The sequence below is a fragment of the Saccopteryx leptura genome, chromosome 1 (genome assembly GCF_036850995.1).
Source record: "Saccopteryx leptura isolate mSacLep1 chromosome 1, mSacLep1_pri_phased_curated, whole genome shotgun sequence".
NCBI lineage: Eukaryota > Metazoa > Chordata > Mammalia > Chiroptera > Emballonuridae > Saccopteryx > Saccopteryx leptura.
This window is the reverse complement of record NC_089503.1, coordinates 121843438-121863333: the sequence shown is the minus strand read 5'-3', so window position 1 is coordinate 121863333 and position 19896 is coordinate 121843438. Positions and strand designations below refer to the sequence as shown.

General features: G+C 43.4%; 1 protein-coding gene across 1 annotated transcript in view; it reads right to left on the bottom strand.

Annotated features, from left to right (window-relative positions):
* ANKH (ANKH inorganic pyrophosphate transport regulator) overlaps positions 1 to 19896 on the bottom strand; it is a 151118-nt gene that overhangs the window by 55837 nt on the left and 75385 nt on the right. Inside the window, exons 2-4 of the mRNA XM_066374250.1 lie at positions 17092 to 17308; positions 5206 to 5324; positions 1701 to 1784 (exon numbers count right to left, since the gene is read on the bottom strand). Coding sequence (XP_066230347.1) covers positions 1701 to 1784; positions 5206 to 5324; positions 17092 to 17308 — 420 coding nt within the window. The remainder of the gene's footprint in view (positions 1 to 1700; positions 1785 to 5205; positions 5325 to 17091; positions 17309 to 19896) is intronic.

Sequence of the window (19896 nt, the reverse complement as noted above, 5' to 3'; positions counted from 1 at the left end):
ATTAAGAATTAAAGAGAAGTCTAGAATTAAAACTAACGAAGGCGTGGGGATGAAGAGACTCTCTGGGGTGGTTTGCTGGTTCTGACTGGATCCTTGGGATCCAGCTGACTTCAAAAGGCTTTCCTTTCTCGACAGAGGAAGGGTAAAGACTGGAGGTCCCAGGAAGGTCCAACAACCTCAGGAAAATTCTCATTCTGATATTGAGCAAGCTAAGAACCTCTAGGTGATCATGAAATTAAATAAACGCAGCAATATATATTTTTTAATAAACCCCTTGGCAATAGGATTGGAAATACGACTATTACAACAAAAGTGCCACAGACAAGCACTGCATGTTTGAACCAAACCAAAAGCTTTTTTGTACTACTGTGTGAAATCAATTAGCTTGGTAAAATTTTTTAAAAGGTGGAACTTTTTACTGCAAACCAAAGCATTATAAACTATTTTCATTTTATCACAGGTGATTACTTGCTATCTCTCTGTGCCAAGCCGGTATTTCAAAGGACTTTGTCTAGGATCTCTATATTTCCTCTCTACCAAATTCAACAGTTACAAATGCTTTCAGGTAATAAGAGGAATGAGGCTGAGGGTAAGGGGTTGGGATTAAAATAATTACTCCACTTGGAATTGGCTGAAAGCAAATGTCATCTGAATCTAGCTTTCATGGCTCCTACCAGCCAGGCACATTTATTTGGAACTTGAGAGCCTTCCAACGGGCAAGTATCAAGATCAAGTTTAAAACTGAGAAAGAAAATAGCTGTAGGTTCATGCACATGGCTGTGTACACATATGCACACACAATGTTAGCAGGGATGAATTCAAATTACTTCTAATTATGATCCATGGAGTGAAAGCAATTAATCTGGAAATTTAACTCCTGCTCTTTAGGGAGGGACTGTTTAACAGTAGATTATTTCGAAAAGATGGCTAAAAGACTGGCGTGCATAATAGGGAAAAACCAGGAAGACATGCACAGAAATGTTCCACGGAATAGAACTGAGAACGGGGAAGGAAGCTTAGAAATCGGTCTAACCGCCTCATCTTTGGAAAAAGTCCTTCTTCTAGATCCCTGAATGTAGGAACTAAGTCTAATTTTATAGGTTACAGGAATTAAATCTAGAAAGGAGAATGGAAAACGAGGGCTGGTGCCAGACTCCAGGGAAGTGGACTCGGCAGAGAGCGCAGTGAAGCCTTCTCAGGCAGCTTCTGGCCTCCTGGTTCTTTTAAACGTGCAGAAATGATGTGTGAATGGCAGCCCTGTGTGGCAACTACATGAGAAACAACATGTAGGAATAATTCCTAAGAGCTCTCTCTAGAACGGAGTGACAGGCCATGTATTGTTAGGCACACAGAGGGCTGAGTGTCCACCCAGCCAAGTGCACGGTGACCCTGTGACTACCGCGAAATGTACCAGCGGTGACTGTACAGTCATTGCACATGCAAGCTCTTTAGAAATAAAGGTCAAAACCTCTGATACAAAACTTAACTTCCTAAACCCTCATTCTAGCAAGATTGTACATACTTGTATTGCAGGAGGCTCATGTTCTCACTCGATTCACAAACACTGACGTCTACATTTGCTTTGAGTAATTCAGGAACATACCACTGAGTGAATGGATGGACGGGAGGCATCAATGAGTTCTGTCACTCACCAGCTAAGGGCTCCAGAGAGCTTTGACCGACACCCACACCATATTTACCTGAGCTATGACATCTGAGATTGAGGCACATCCCACCAGGAAGCTGTATTTGTGTTTTAAGAGAATGCCAGCATGGGTCCAGGCCTGCCGGAAGAGAAGGAATTTGGCATGAGGTACACCTTCGTAATTCTACCATTTCTGGTCATTGTGATGAACTGGACATTCCTGAAACAGGCATATTTATACCCTCTAAAACCTTAGTGGTGCAGGTTGGTAAATCTTGGGTTGGTAAAATGAGTGTAATGGTGACTGGTGGCTACATCCATGTAAGGAATCAGTGACTGCACAGTACCTCTCCTGTACCAGCGACATGCAGACTCGGGTATAGGTTAGGTCCACGTGCCTGGCGGTAGAGCTGGGTGAACACCAGGAACGGAGGAAGCTGCTCTCGGTCGGAATCACAAAGCCGCAGCTTCTCCGCAGGGGAAGCACGTGTTAATGAGGGCTATACCTTGGTCCTGAGTTAGCACTGTAATTATAAGTTCTCACTGACCCACTAGAGTTCCACTATTTCCTTCTCTTCATGTTTGGGCTGCTTTGTGCTTTTGAGAGAAATTAAGAGGAAAAGTCCTTTAAAGGGAGTAGACAATGAAAAACCCAGAGGGGCCCTGGCCGGTTGGCTCAGCGGTAGAGCGTTGGCCTAGCGTGCGGAGGACCCGGGTTCGATTCCCGGCCAGGGCACACAGGAGAAGCGCCCATTTGCTTCTCCACCCCTCCGCCGCGCCTTCCTCTCTGTCTCTCTCTTCCCCTCCCGCAGCCAAGGCTCCATTGGAGCAAAGATGGCCCGGGCACTGGGGATGGCTCTGTGGCCTCTGCCTCAGGAGCTAGAGTGGCTCTGGTCGCAACATGGACCCCTCCGCCGCGCCTTCCTCTCTGTCTCTCTCTTCCCCTCCCACAGCCAAGGCTCCATTGGAGCAAAGATGGCCCGGGCGCTGGGGATGGCTCTGTGGCCTCTGCCTCAGGCGCTAGAGTGGCTCTGGTCGCAACATGGCGACGCCCAGGATGGGCAAAGCATCGCCCCCTGGTGGGCAGAGCGTCGCCCCCTGGTGGGCGTGCCGGGTGGATCCCGGTCGGGCGCATGCGGGAGTCTGTCTGACTGTCTCTCCCTGTTTCCAGCTTCAGAAAAATGCAAAAAAAAAAAAAAAAGAAAAACCCAGAGGATGGCAGGTTTGGAGAATGTGTTAAGTTCATGGTAGGATCAGTTTAAGAATCATCCTTCTAACCTGGAAAGGCCTACTGGAATGACACAGAAGTAACATTTCATCTGAGTGAAACTGGTCTGTGTCAAGACTTTACATAGCAGCTGCTACATCAACTTCTGTCCTCAGCTTATAGGTCCTAGGGTGCCAAATGTGAAAAGAAATGCAAACTGTAGATAACATTTGCAAATAGTGGCTTCTAGGCTATCTTTGTTGACCAAAAGCCATCTGGATGATAAGCTTTGTGGTTTTCAAATATTATCTCTCCAACCATACATCAGGACCATGCTGCAGGGTGTGTGTGGTTTGGCAGACGACATGCTGTTTATAAGTGTTTGCTCTTTTGTTTTGTTCTATTAGAAGTCTCTTTACTTTTGGGACCTTTGGGGGAATTGATAGATGAAACACGGAAGAAAAGGGTACTGATCACACATGCATTGGTGTTACAGTGAGTGTTAGAAACTCTACTGTGGCAAATAAATCCAGCTGAAGGTGGAATCCAGGGCACTTAAGCGTCTGTGATTCACTTTTAGTAAGAGTCCTGAGTTCCCTGAATTCCCTATATGACAATAACTCTTCTGCGTGTGTACGGGTTCCAGTACAGCTGTGTGAGCAGGCATCAGAGCAAAATCATGACTCTGTGTGCAGTGTGTGCAAAGAGCCACTTCCTTCAGCTCTCTGACCAGAGAGCACGTGGTGCTCCTGTAGGCCAGCACGGACACCTCGGGGAATCTGGTTATATGAACTCCAACTCCTTTGCTTTTTCCTGTTTTTCCAGTTATGTGTCAACTACCAGAATAATTACATCTGGTGATAAGAAAAAAGAAAATTTAGGTGCAAGTGTTCTGATGGCTAAAGTCTCCCACTACAGTGATGTCATGATAACTGAGAATCAGAACCTTCACGCCAAACCTGAGTTGAATATTTAAGGTGACTCTGCAAACTGGAGGAAAGCTGTCCGAGGTTCACCGGGAACACGTCAATATGATCTTACTATAGACAAACTCAGACTTTGGATCACATTTGAGAAGATGGGCCAAGTATATTTTTACCTTGCCTCATTCTTCCATGGATTTGGGGCTGTGGCCTCACCTCAGTACAGAAGGTCACTTACTTCTTGTGCCTAATGTATATAAAACCTAGGGTAAGGGTGGTAAAACTGTGCAGATTAATGTATTTTTAAGTCTCCCTCCAAGGTTAAGGTAAAATGAAACTCAAAGAAGGGGTTTATTTTCCAGCATTGGATCTGCATATATATATATATATTTGCTAAGCCTCCTTTATGTCTGTAATATGGATGAATAGAAAAAAGCATTGTATGAGGACCCTTTAGAATCATGACAAAGCATTTAACCTACCAAATGAGCCACTCTCAGTGAATGTGGTAAAGTTGGTGTTTACCACAGGTAATGAAATCCTATCTGTATATTCAAGAGATTCTTATTCTAAAAAGCTCTAGGTGCTTATACCACACAAGTGGGAAGTTTATCAGAAAGCTATCCTGATCCCTTGAGCCTGAATATATCAAAGAGAACTTTATATTTAAATAAAAATTTTCAAATGGGCTCTCTTGCCGCCTGCCAGAATTTATAGCAAATACAGACAAGCCTCATTAAATAAACTGACAAGATAGACTGGTTCAAAGTCAGTGGTCAGCTGGAACCCTTGTGACTGCTGATGTAAAATGGTGCAGCCAATCTGGAAATCAGTGTGGTGGTTCCTCAAAAAATTAAAAAGAGAATTACTGTATGATCCAGCAATTCCACTTCTCAATCTACACCCAAAAGAATGAAAGTAGGGACTGAAAGAGATATTTGTACACCCATGTTCACAGCACTATTGTTCACGATAGCCAAAAGGTGGAGGTAACCCAAACGCCCATTGATGAATGAATGAATAAACAAAATGTGGTATATTCACACAAGGGAATATTATTCAGCCTGGAAAAGGACATTTTGGTAGGTGCTGCAACATGGATGGACCTTGAAGACGCTCTACAGAGTGAAATAAGCTGGTCACAAAGACAAGTACTATATGATTTCACTCATATGAGGTCCCTGGAGTGGTCAAATTTATAGACAGAAAGTAAAGGGTGACTGCCAGGGGCTGAGGGCAGGGGGAGTGGGGACTCCGTGTTTGATGGGGACAGAGTTTCAGTTTTACAAGATGAAAAGAATTCTGAAGATTCACAACAATGTGAATGTACCTCATGCCACTGAACTGCATACATAAAAATGGTTAAAATGGTCAATTTTACATTCTGTATATTTCACCATATTAGAAAGCCGACAACCTTCCCTACTCACCATCGCATCCATGAAAGGGAAGGCAGCCAGATAGAGGAAGGCCCTTCTCGTCTTGCTCCCCACTGACTCGTCCACGTGGTGCAGTTTATTGATGATATAGTAGCCGAGGTCACTATACGCTGCAGAGGGCCCAAGAAACAGTCATGGTGATGCTTAGAAAAGGTTCTCTTTGTATGCTTTTTCTCTCAAAAGTTTAAAAAGAATCTTAAATGTAATACATATTTTTTTAAAAATTAAAAAGTTTAGCCTGACCAGGTGGTGGCGCAGTGGATAGAGCGTCAGACTGGGATGCGGAAGACCCAGGTTCGAGACCCCAAGGTCCCCAGCTTAAGCGTGGGTTCATCTGGTTTGAGCAAAAGCTCACCAGCTTGGACCCAAGGTCACTGGACCCAGCAAGGGGTTACTCGGTCTGCTGAAGGCCCGCGGTCAAGGCACATATGAGAAAGCAATCAATGAACAACTAAGGTGTTGCAACGCTCAACAAAAAACTAATGATTGATGCTTCTCATCTCTCTCCGTTCCTGTCTGTCTCTCTCTATCCCTTTCTCTGACTCACTGTCTCTGTAAAAAATAAAATAAAAAAAAACAAAAAAAACAAACAAAAAAAATTAAAAAGTTTAGATGAGCAAAAAGAAGAAAACCATCGAAAATGGAGACCTACCTGGAGAGGGATCATGGCGAATACTCTGGGCTCGATCGCCCAGTTCTTTTCTAGGTGTGTGTGTGGTGGGTGAGTGTGTGTTTTAACAGAAAATGTGATCAAACTTATATATACTCCCTGTAAACCTTGTAAATCATTAACACCTTTTCATGACATGCTTCTATATTTTAATGGTTGTACTGAATTCCTTTTTGTAGGTTTACTTAATATCAGCTTAGTTTCTTATTATTGTACATTTAGGTGGTTTCCATTATTTTGATGTTATAAGAGAATACTTTATATATTAATAGAAGCTAAACATTTACACAAATTCTTAACCATTTACTAAGAGAAAATTCTTACTGTGCCTTTTTAAAATTAAAAAAAGTTTTTTTCAAGGTGAAAGGAGGGGAGATAGATGGACAGACTCCCACATGTGCCCCCACCAAGATCCACCTGGCAACCCCCGTCTGGGGTTGATGCTCTGCCCATCTGGGGCTATGCTTGCAACTGAGTTATTTTTAGCTCCAGAGGTAGAGGCTCCACAGAGCCATCCTTAATGCCTGGGGCTGATGCACTAGAACCAATCAAGCCATGGCTGCAGGAGGGGAAGAGAGAGAAAGAGAAGGGGGAGGGGGAGGGGGAGGGGTGAAGAAGCAGATGGTCGCTTCTCCTGTGTGCACTGACTGGAAACTGAACCCAGGACATCCACACATCGGGTTGATGCTCCACCACTGAGCCAACTGGCCAAGGCCTTCCTACTATGCCTTTTCAGTAAAAATTTTACAGCTAGCTTTTCACAATTTATAGAGCCTTGTCCAGTAAGAAAAAAAAAAGGGTATTTCTGAGGTGCCTCTGAAGTCCATCCAACATCAGGATTTGTGACAGGTGTGTGACTGGAACACAATGTGTACTTAATATGGGTTGAATGAATGTGTAGGTGCCAAACGGATAAAGGAAAGAAAGGGAAAGGCCTTGTCTTACCCAGGTGTTCCAACAGATTGTATCAGCAAAGAAGACATAAAATATTGTTTGCTCTATTTTACTGATACCTGTTTAGACTGTATAGGCAGATGCTAACCTTTGTGTTTTTCATAGTATTTTACATGGTGCTTTTAATAGCCGTGCCCCTGCCATTTTCATTCTTTTATAACTATGAGTGCTCATGGACTGGACAAGCACAGCAGCTGCTTAGAAATCAGAAAGGAGAACGAATGCAGTGAGAGTCTCATTTTATGAGATCACTGAGGACCCTCCTACCACTGCTTGGGGGATGACTTATTACCACGTTACCTGGAAAAAGGAAATGTCTCTCCATCCTCTGTCAGCATTAGTCTTAAAGTATGGGAATTAAGCGAGGGCCTCGGGGTGATATCAAGGATATTTAACGCACAGATGGGAATCCCACTGGGGGCAGAGGTACAAGTAAGTGAGTTCTAGAGGCAAGAAGGGCTACGGCGTGCAGAGAACGGGAGGGTGGGGGCAGGTGCAGGAGGGGAGGGACAAGGGCAGACAGGAAAGCCACAAGGTGAGCTGCCAGGTGTCAGGTGCGGAATGTGGCAGGGCCAGCGGGGTCACTGAGGGGAGGTGCCACGTGGCAATGGCAGAAAGAGGTAAGACGTGGGGAGGTGGGATTAGTTCCAGGCTAGGGACAAAGAGGGAAGGGGCAGCTACGATGTCCGTGTTTGGATCAGAAGGCACCAGATGAAAGCGGATTGCAGAAGGCTGGACTGAAACATCTGGACCTGAGATTAGCTGACAGAACCACAAAGTAACGTGAAGGTGTTCCTGTATCACACAGACCGTCGTCTACCTCAGCTGCCTAACTCTGGACATTCTGTCTCAGAGTTTAAGGTTCCTGCAGTCTATCTGTGTATTTGTTTTCCTCTGGCCAGGAAATGCTCACTGTGCTGGGACCTGCAAGGAGACGGTGCTGACCCTACCACACTACCGCCCCACCCGGGCAGAGGCCACTGGCCACAAACAAGGCAGTCATGCTGGCGAGCAGAGCAGTGCAATGCCAAGTGCAAGAGCCCAGGGCTGGCTATGAATAGCCTGAGCTAAAATGCCTGGTAAAGGTTAGCGTCGACGTGAAGCGCCAGCTGGTGGATGTGACAGCACAGCCAAAGTGGGGACCGCGGAACTGGCGACAGGCTGGGCTCAGATTGTGGTGTTACGGGTTGAACTGTGTCCCCTCAAAATTCCTATGTTGAATCCTAGCCCCTTGGTCCTCACAATGTGATCTTATTTGGCAACAGGGTCATTGCAGATATAATTAGTTCAGATGAGGTCATACTGGAGTAGAGTATATTCAATATGACTGGTGTCCTTCAAATTTGGACACAGAGATGGGCACGCACAAGGGGGACGCCACGCGAACATGAAGACAGAGAACAGGTGATGCCTGCCCAGACCCAAGAAAGGCACAGACGCCAGGAAACACCAGGGGCTGGCGAGGGCGGGAAGGGAGGGCGGGAGGGGGCGCGGAACAGATTCACCCCCACGGCCTCAGAAGGAACCAACCCTGCCGACACCTAGATCTAGCTTCTAGAACTGGGAGACTGTTGGGGACCGAAATATAAACAGGGTGTTTTTATATCCAGGGGACAGGTGCTGGGCCTAACCACCCATCTTACCTGCCCAGTTAACAAAGAGCTATACCTGATTATTGCTTGTCCCACCCATGTTCTCCAGAAGAGGCTGGAAACTAGTTTCTTATTGGTGTACAGTTAGATCTACATGGTATGGTGGGGGTTGTCTTTGAGTTGTCTCGGAAACCATTGAATTGCTAATGGACCACGTTTTTTCCCTGAATAAAGACGGATGTGCTTCTGGGGGCAGCCATTGCATCGGCTTAGGAGCAGTAGAGACTGCGTGCCGTGTGGTCCTCCCGAACCCATCTTTATGTATATATCTTCAATTCTCTATCATTTATTTAATTCCATACCTTTTCCCGTTTGAGGACCCCGTAACAGATTTGTTGTGGCTGGACCACAACAGGAAACAGTACATTTCTGTTGTTTGAGCTGCCTGGTCTGTGCTACTCTGGAAGGACAGGACTGGCAGACTCCCACAGGTGGCTTGTGAGAATGAGAGAGATACACTATCTTCCTGTGGGACCCCGGGGCAGGGGCAAGAAAGATGGGACTTGCCCGTGACAGCATGGCCTACGGTTTGATGTGCAGCTTGGGAGGGTAGAAATCAATATAAATGAGCTTCTCTCCCCTTTGTAAATAGACCTACTTAGGTTAGAATATTTTAACCAAAAAAGCAAAAACAGTGCCTTTCTGCAGATCAATGAAGGAAACACTTAAAGCTTGACAGGGTTTAAAAACGCCTGTGTGATGAGCGCAGCCCAGGTCGGGCTCTGCCAGGAGGCGCCTCTGACCCCTGCTGCTCAGACCGCAGCTGGTGCTGGGCCCGCCCAGGGTCCCCAGGTCCCAGGGTACTTTGGAATCTATGGGTACAAGACGGCCTTTGCTTCTCTTCTTTTCCTCTTTTAGGTACTAGGAAAATCTGGAGGCAAGGAAAGCTTTTTCTCCTACTTTTTTCCCCCCCTTCTTTCTACTTCTCCCCTACATGGCAGAAAAGGTCTGATCATAACTACAAATGTTGTTTCCACGTCGTGAGAAGGGAATATAAAATCCCAGCAACTGTTTTTCACCCCCGAGCTCCCTCCCTCTCATCCTGGTGCCCTGGAGCTGTTTCTGGCTAGAGCTGTTGGCTGGGGGTAACTCGGTTAAAGGGCTTTGCATGAGTCTGTAATTACCAAGCTAGCTGCCTTAACACCTAGTAACCTTCTGTGTCCATAAACAGCCTTACCAAGATTGTTCTGAAACAGCTCATATCCCTTATGAAGAGCAGAACACTAAAAAGAAAAATTGAACAAGGTTTTGAAACAGATCAAAATGGATTTCCTGACAGGGAAATGGATTTCCTGCAGTAAGAGGACATGACCTGACCTATTTACAGGTTGACAGCTTTGACCCCACCCCAAAATGAAAAAACCAGAGGGCCCATTCAAATTTCTAGCTCCTCTGACCTCAGCCCTCCAGGGTCATGGACCTTTTCCAGAATCAGTGGTTCTCAAGCTTGTTCATCCAGTAGTTACCAGCGCTTATTGCAAAATGCCATGAAATATTAATAGTAACCAACACAAGTTGATTTACCTGTATTTTCCCATGGGAATCAAGGAGAAAGCCCTCCTCCCATTTTAATAACAGGATAACATGTGTATTTCCAAGAGGCAAATTTGAGAACCCTTATTCTAATAATCTCCTAGTTCCGTGCTTGCAAGTCTCACTACTGATTGGCTCACTGTGTCCTGTTTATTAGGCTTTTCACAGGGACTGGTAACTCTACCCCTGTGTTTCTAACATATCATGTCCAAAGAATGTGTGTTTGTATGGATGATATTTAAATCACTTTAACAAAAATACATGAATGACTTTTATGTGTCAGGCACCGTGCCAACTAACCCAGCTGTGAAGAGGCTGGTCACCTGCATCAGGGCTGGGTCACAGACATATGATACACTGCCTGGACCGTGCAACCTTTATCTGGAAGATATGGGAATGGAAGGTATAAACACTGCCCATGCCTTGGAGACATAGCACAAACATCTGCACCAAGTAAGTAAATGTGAAATACAAGAACAAAAATTCTATCTCACTGGTATGAAGACTTGGAAGAGTGGATTTTGTAATAATGTACTATGTAAATCTGCTTTTCTCTAGAGAACACGCCTTAGTCACGTCTGAATTCCCAGCACTTAGCCCAATGTCTGCTGCATAGGAGGGGCTCGATATATATTGATTGAATAAATACATGGATCTGTAATCCCCAAAGAGGTGATCTGAGACAGACTGATTGCAAAAATGTCCCAGCAGAGGCCATCTAGATGAGCCTACAGTCAGGTGACAACCCCCCCAGCAAGCCCACCAAGATCAGCAGAGCCTCCTCCTGACTGGCAGCTGACCACAGAGGCACGAGCACAGCCACATCCGAAAGAAACACCCAGCCAACCCATGGTCTGGTGAGCAAGAATAAATGCTTGTGTTTTGAATCACTGAGTATAGCAGTAGTTTGTGACACAGCGATAAATTGTGAGACTATATTGAAACTGCCCATTTACTCCTAGCATCCTTTTTCGTTTACATCAAATTGTACCAGTTCACCCTTTATAGGGCTGTTTTATGATCCATGAATAATGGAAAAGTTTGTTGGCAAGGCAAGACTGAGAAACAGAACCACTTTAGAAAGAATTTCAATTGTTCGCTGCAAAAGTGTTGTTCCTCTGAGCTTTGCAGTCTGCCCAGGCTCTTTTGGGATACGAAAGAGGCCTTACAGGTCAGTGTTGAGAATGAATGTGTAAAGAAATAAGAAGTCCACAGCATAGTTTCTACATCTATATGAATTAAGGGGGCAGGCAATACTAATTCCATGCAGAAGAAATTAAGTGGAACCTAAATGAAACCAAATTCAAGGTCAGCAAATTTTCCTCTTTTATAGATTGAGAAAGAAATAGGTAATATCTGCACCTAGGCAACTGGCCTAAATTAAGGCCTGGAAATGGCAAATCCCATGTATTGCAATTTTAAAAAATGATGTCTCATAGTTAAGTCAGTATCAAGAGTAACGGCTGCCGTTTAGCTTAAAAATGAACACTTAGCGTCAGGTGTCCAACAAAGGCCAAAAATAAAAAGCCAAAAATACTCCAATGGCTCCTGCAATTTCGGTATCTAGAGCCAGGCTACGAGTGTGCATAGAATAGTCACAGGCTTTGGGGCCAGCGGTCCCTCTAATCTCCAAGTGTGCAGTCCAACCCAATTCCAAGAGTCTTCTCATTTGGCTACTGCAGAAGGTTTTGGGGCAGGGGGTTGCTGGGTATATTTTTTGTGGAGCCATCTTTTCCTACAATCTCTACCACGCATTCCTCGGTGCCAGTGCAGTCAGTGGGATCTGCTCTGGCCATGTCCAGGGAAACCCATGACCACGTGCAAATCTCTCAAGGAGAGTAGACTTCCTGGCTCACTGGTGGGGTCAAGAAAGAAAGAAAAAATCAGACAAAATGAGTATGAAACACAAGGAAGAAAAATGCTTCAACTCCTGCAAATGTCATGAGAAGGACCTAGTACTGGGGCAAAAACATTACTGAGCCCTTGGTGCTCTCGGCCCCGAGCCTGTCTCTAAGGTCCCACTGTGGCCTGCCAGCTGACGCCCAGAGATGACACAGAGTGAAGGTGAGCAGCTGTCTGAAACTGGCTTTTCAAAGCTGGAGACGCTTACATTTGAAATCCCTTCTAACTGAAGAAGGTCTTCCAGCAATTGATAAATAGTTACTAGATAATGAAAAGTAAGAAGTGTTAAAGTTCATGCAGATTGGGAGAAAAATCTAAGGTAGAGAAGACCATGCTGGGAACCGGGATTTCCCCAAGGCCTGGGAACACCGTGAAATGCACAATCTTTGAAAAACAACAACCTTAGAGCACCTAACCAAGGCACTAGTTCATAACCACGAAGATTATTCAGAATGATAAACTGCATCTAACATTTCTAAATATTAAAAAGTTTTAGAAGCAAAAAGCAGAATATATTGACCTTTCTTGGCTAAAGTTGTATTAAGTAAACATTATTACACGAACACTATAATACATCTTCTTTATTCAATATTGCTGTCCCTGATAGTCACAAAAATGCCCACTGGTGTCAAAGAATCTCCAAGTTATTCAGATATAGCCACAGGACTTCCTGCACAATGCCTGCCCTACCCAATTCCTCTTCCTACTTGGTGGTTCTCTGATTCCCTTCCCTTTCTCTCTTCCTCCCCCGCCCCCTCTTTGCTATCTCGGTTGTCTACTGAGCTCTTCTATAGTGTCAGGCTCCATACTTTCTATACCTGGTTACTTGCCCCAACCCTAGTTCAGGGTACCTCACACGGTCAACACTGAACTCTTTCTTGCTTTATTCTCCCCAATTTATAAATGCATGACTACTGTGTGCCTTCTACACCCTCTCCTCACCAAGAGCTCCTTCCCTCCAGTTTACTCATTGTCACTCTGCTTTCCCAAGTCCAGGAGTGGTCTCTAACTCTCCCCACTTTGACTTTGGTTTATCTTTACCATATCTCAAAGCTCTCACTGGTTACAAATAGCTTTATTCATCATTCTTCTAGAAATTGGTGCTAAACACAACAAGAGGGGTGTATCCTATCTTTTATACCTGTCTCACCTCTGTTCCTGATTTTTGATCAATAGAACCTAGAATAACATGCACATACTATTTGTTCAATAAATCTTTTGTTGACCACTTATAGGACAGGTAGAGACTAGATTATTTTAAAAGTGATTTAAACAAAAATTATTACTCTCACTCTTCTTTAGTCAAAGCAGGAAGGTCAGCTCTATTAATACTAGTGGTATATATCTTTTTACAGTTAACATTCACATTAAAACCCTCATAAAGGAGAATGGATGCACTTTATGAGTGTTTGAGAATATCTCTCCAAAAAAATCTATAGATTTTAAATGTACAGAAGGCATCATGCTGGGAAAAGTAACTAATACTGTAAAGAATAAAATGAATAAGAAGGAAACAAAGCAAAAAGAAACCAGGAAGAGTTGGCCATTAAACTGAAAAAATGAAGAACACTGGGGTGTTGTTAAAAATCATGGGCACAAGACGTGGAAGCAACCAAAAAGCCCTTCAATAGATGATTGGATAGGGTAGAGGTGGTACATACATACTATGGAATACTACTCAGCCATAAGAAATGATGAATTGAATCATTTATGACAACATGGATGGACCTTGATAACTTTATACTGAGTGAAATAAGTAAATCAGAAAAAATTAAGAACTGTATGATTCCATACATAGGTGGGACACAAAATTGAGACTCATGGAGATAGATAAGAGTGCAGTGGTTACCAGGGGGAGGGAAAGGGAGGAGAGGGTGGGCCTGGGGGGAGGAAAGGGGCATAAAGAAAGCCCAGATAAAAAGTGACAGAGGACAATTTGACTTTGGATGATGAGTATACAACATAATCAAATGTCAAAATGATCTGGAGTTGTTTTCTCTGAATCTATGTACTCTAATTGATCAATGTCACTCCATTATAATTAATTGTCTAAATAAAAAAATCATGGGCCACGTAATAGGCAAGAAGAGTTACCCTTTCGAATTTTATATGGCTATAGCAAAATATTAATTTAGAGCACTGGGTCATATTCTAGATTCTATATTGTATCAAAGATAAAAAAATTAGAAAGAGTTGTGCTGAACTCACTTGTTCAGAGCCTGTTAAGAGATGATGACACACTCATTCCATGAGACCACCACCCCTAAGAGAAGGAATCTTCCTCTTCTCTGCTCTCAATAAATGCCTCATATAAATGTCAGTGAAAAGTTGGTAAAAATAGAGAAATAAATAAATAAATAAATAAATAAATAGATTAAGGTTATGGGGCAATAGTCCCCAAAACAAAAAGTTTAAGATCATTAGGCTGGTTTCACCTGAACAAAAGAATATAGAGGCCCTGGCAGGTTGGCTCAGCGGTAGAGCGTCAGCCCGGCGTATAGATGTCCCGGGTTCAATTCCTGGCCAGGGCACACAGGAGAAGCACCCATCTGCTTCTCCACCCACCTTTCCTCTCTCTCTCTGTCTCTCTCTTCCCCTCCCGCAGCCACGGCTCCACTGGCGCAAAGCTGGCCCGGGCACTGAGGATGGCTCCATGGCTCTGCCTGAAGCACTAGAATGGTTCCAGTTGCAACAGAGCAGCGCCCCAGATGGGCACAGCATCATTCCCTGGTGGGCATGCCAGGTGGATCCCAATCAGGCGCATGTGGGAGTCTGTCTCTCTGCCTCCCTGCTTCTCACTTCAGAAAAAAAAAAATAGAGAAGTTAAGTTTCAAGCCTGGATTCTCTGGTTCGTATTTCCAGTCTGTGAGTTAAGCATGGTGAGTTTGTTACATACACAGCTTCTTATGCTTCCTGCAGCCCCCACAGGAGCTGTGCATGAATGCAATAGCTATTCATCTCAATATCAGTCCAAACAAATATCATTAGGAAGACAGTCTGAGAGCACACCGTGGCTTCTCAAGTTAAATGTATTTGTAATATTTGCCTTTTGCTTTTCATCCATGTCATTATTCCTCTGTCACAAGCACAGTTATCCAAGAGGTGATTATTGGAGGAGAAATGAAGTCGCTGTTTTCATCATTACTAAGACATGAAAATGGGTTTAAGGGTCTAGTGCAGGTGACACATAAAGACATAAAGTAGAATCCGAATGGGGTTGGGGATGTTTACTGACGGTAGAAAAACAGTTTTGGAAAAGGTCGGGGATGGCGACAGAGCAACATGCCGTCTGGAGCCTGTGGTCAAGTGAATGGGAAACCAAAAGTGAACCAGACCTGGATGTAGAAAGCTAATGGGATTACTGAAAAACAGAAGGAGGAAGGAAGGGGAGGGAGACACTTGATGCAGCAGGCAGCAGAGGGCCGGATTAAAGCTCCGGGCAGAAAACTGAAACGAGGCCAACGAACGAACTCGAGAGGGCAAATCATCACGACCCAAGTTGTGAGTGTTCAGAAGGAACTGACATGTGCTTTCTCAGCAATTGTAGAAAGCATCTGTTTGGTGGAAGGAAAAGCACTATAATTATACAAATATTAAAAGTGAAAAAACAAAAATATGACTGCTAAATATATCTGGGATGTAGAACCATTTTGGTTCAAATTTAAGAGTTTATAATTCTATTTTAAAATTGGAAAACTTGGAGAATGACATTGATGTTTTTCTCAATTATCACATGCTCCTTATAACAGTTTTAATTAACACAGGCACTCAGCTTTTCTCTCCATATTTATTGCCAGCTACTAATAAGCTATCTAACCCAAGTCCTAGTCAACCATGACTGACACAGACAGTGTTAGATTTAGAAATTCTAATTAAAGGAATAGTAGCAAAAGGGGAACTAATTTAGTTGTTTAGACAAATATTTATTTAGACCTAATGTCAAGTATGGAATTTTCTCAAGTACATACATCATCTTTGAAAGTGGCCCAGATCAAATCAAGTTGCAGAAGTCTTCTACAAAGCTTAGCCCATAACACTAAGGGGAGAGAAAGGCATCTTCTCTCTACCCCATATCCTGAAGCTCTGAGCCCAAATAAATGGTGAATATCAACACTTGGGCTGAACATTTGGCCCACGGGTAGCATCCTCTCATCCACACTGTTCGTAGCACAAAATTCTATGCTACATTAAGAAGGCAGACCACAAAGGCCTTACTCCATTTACTTTCAGATTCACAGTTACATGAATAAACATGAGCTGCCGTCTGAATACCCTGTAAATGGCTGGGGTTAGTCTCCTGGCTCCTTTATTCAACACTGACATTCACAGTTCTCCTATAACCAGTGCCAGTTTTAAGGTATACAGTGGGTTTGTAAAGTGTCATTCACAGGTTATGGGCAACGGGGTTCAATAGATGTGTCATTCAATTTCTATGCCAGTTAAGCTGAGTTGTTTTAAAGCCAAAAGGTTCTCAAATGATGGAGTTGGGGTCTTATCATCACCGAGAAGGCAGCAGAAGTAAAACTCTGGCCCTAAAAGAAGATCTTCTTCCAAGGTCTTGGTAAAACTGTAGGTTAGTCACTACAGTGACTATATATCTGGGATGCAGAACCATTTTGTAGTGATATACATGATATAGCTTCCTTGTTGTTTCACAGAAAGAATGTTACGCCAAGAGTATTCAGTCTTGTCATTGGAGAGAATAATGAGGCCCTATATAAGTTAATTTTAATACATAAAACAATCTGTCATTTGTTCTCACCATTGACAAGTATTAATTTTGAATAACATCCTTTTATCTTAATTCTTAAGATGAAAAAAATGAATGTACAATAATGCATGTTCCTTACAAAAGCATCTGCTATTTTGTTGGCTTCACTGAATGCTAATCCTAGACTGCATCACCTATTAATGAAACCACGCCCTCTGGGACACAGTGTCTGGGAATCAGAGAAACAAAACTACAGCTTCCCAGAGAGAACACATTTTCTTTCCTTGAGCTAGCTAGGGGAACAAACTCCATTCCTCCCACCTCTTGAACTTTGCATGATAAAGATTTAATAATGGTAGAAGAAATCACTTATTATAATAAATGCATTTAGATAAATTCAAAGGCATGAGAAACTACCGAGGCTAGATTTGTAAGGGGTGTGTCATCAGCCTTACCGATCAGGGTGTGAAAGATGGCGGCGATGGCGCCGGCCACCACCATGCACAGGACAGCTTTGGTTCTGTCGCGCTTGCTGTTCACAAACACCAGGCCCACATTTTTAAAGTCACTCATGGGCCCTGTGAAGAACTTCATTAGAGAATAGGCCAGCCCGTAGCTGGCCAGCATCTCCACCGCATCCTCCTTGACAGCTGCGATGCCCCGGTTCAAGGCCTGGGAGGGGAAGAGACAAACCACAAACAGCATTAGAAGTATCTTCTCATCTCCCAGGAATCACGCTTCTAAAATAAAGGTCAACGGATCATGTTTCTATGGAAACGTTAAGCAGCTTATAGGGAAAAGCTCACTGTAATTTCATAAAAGTTATTAGTTTTCATTTTCAGTTTGCAGTATCTTCCTATCGGGGAGATGCCTGTCAAAGTCACAGAAAAAAACCCCAATGAGCATTTTATGTTAATAATAGAAAATAATTCTAAGAAGATTTAGTTAAAAGCTTAACATGTGAAATGCTATTTGTAGGCTGAATCTATAGTACAGCAATAGGCATTCTGGAAATGATGAGTTGGATAATGATTTGTTTTTAACAAAGGTGTGTGCTTGTGCATGTCCTCATAACCTGAAATGCTGTGTTTCTGTGATTATCTGCTATGCAGGTAGCCTTCACAACCTACAGTGAGATCTATGCTACAAAAAAAGGTACTGAAGGAATGTATTATGCCATCAATGGAGGCTATTCACATGATTCTTGCTGTATTTTAACTTGAAATATATTCCTAGATTCTGTACAGATGAGTATGAAAAGAAAACCTTCATGCCAAATATACTGTTTTTTAAATGATACTTGCTCAGGAAGATGCGGTCATAGAATATTATACTAACCGTCCTCCATGGGGTGCCCTCTGAGGTACTGACGGCCTGGTCAGGATGGCTTTTCCCAACTAACGTTCCCACCAACTAGCAGATCAGAAACACTGGAGATGGTGGGAATGGGTGTCCAAGTAAAGAAAATTTTATTTTAAAAATGCTGCCAGGCCTGACCTGTGGTGGCACAGTAGATAAAGCATTGACCTGGAAATGCTGAGGTCACCGGTTTGAAACCCTGGGCTTGCCTGGTCAAGGCACATATGGGGGTTGATGCTTCCTGCTCCTCCTCCCCTTCTCTATCTGTCTCTCTGTTCTCTCTCTAAGAATGAATAAATAAAATCTAAAAAAAAAAAAATGTTGCCAGAACATTGTCTTTGTTTTTAGGAATGGACAACTAACTGAGCGTAAGAGTCAACTTTCTATAGAGTTCTATACTTTTAATAATAGATTTAATGCTTTAGAGCAGTTTTAGGTTCACAGCAAAATGGAGCAGAAAGTACAGTTTCCATGACCCCTGCTCCAGCGCAGACACAGCTTCTCCCACTGTCTACGTTCCCCATCAGCGTGGTACAATTACTGCAGTCAATGGACCTACAATGACTCATCATTATCACTCAAAGTCCATAGTTACATTAGGGTTCACATGTGGTGTACATTCTAGGGGTTTTGACAAATACGTAATGACATATATCCACCATTCTATAGCTGAACATTCTATGCAAAAACACTGTCAGTAAAAAAAACACAAAACTATTTATAGGAAAGTACCAATGTACAAAATGATTTCAGAAAAATTGATAATAAAAATGTATAACTGCAGGAATTCATTATCATTTTTCGAACAAAGTTGGTATTATATAAACTAGTTTCTGATCAGTTTCCAATTATATCTTTAATCCTCATTTCCTTTTTCTCAATATTAACATAAAAATTCCCGTAAGGATCTTCTTAGTTTTTGCAGAGCACACCTTTTATGATGCCTTCCTTAAGAGTGAACTTTCCTCCACCAAAGCTGATCTAACACCTTAACACCCTAAAGCACAATAAAAACCAGGAAGCTCCTTGATAATAAATCCTGCTTTCAATAGGCAGATCCAGTTAGAGGGCTCCTGCTATGTGTTGAAACCCACCGCTTGGTAATTTTCCAAAGGAACTTCCTTTTAGACTTCAGCAGTGAATGCTGTTGGCGTTGCACCCAGATCTCCCTGTACTGGGCACTGGACCCATCCCCACATCTTGTAAGTTGGCCACTAATGGCTCACAGCTGCCTGCTTCTCAGGGGAAAATGACCCTAGCCACTCTGTGTAAGCTAACCAGAGGTTTTCAACCTTTTTACACTTGGAGACCATTGAAAATAGAATTATTTCAGGGACCACGATGGCGGAAATCACCCTGAGCACAAGTGTATTTGACTAAGATCACTAGGTCTATAATCTTCACACAACATCAGGGTGGTTTACTCTTTATGAACCAGCATGAAATTTCTGGTGGACTGGTCCATGACCGGCAGTTGTAAGAAACTGGGTTAAGCTACCCTTGACACCCAGACAGCATGCAGCCAGTGGCTGGCTGACACAGAGATATAAGATCAGTTTCCCTGCCTCAGTGAGGGACCACTCAGCTACAGTTCATGCTCCAGAGCTACCTGTGGGATGAGGTGGAAGCCAATGTCCAGAGACAGCCACATCCTCACTTAACCTTCCCCCACCACCTAGGGCCCCCTTCCTTCTTCTGAGAGCACTAGCTTCATAGATCACTCAGACAGCAATTCCCCAACATGGGATCTGCTCCCACAGAATCTGACTGGGGTCAACTCCGAACTATATTCCTCTCAGACACAGAGAATGGTGAATGGCTGGTTCTTGTTCCTTCTTGTCCTTCCCCAGATCTATAACTGTAAACTGTTTATTTTTTCATCGTTAAAACGTTTACTCAAA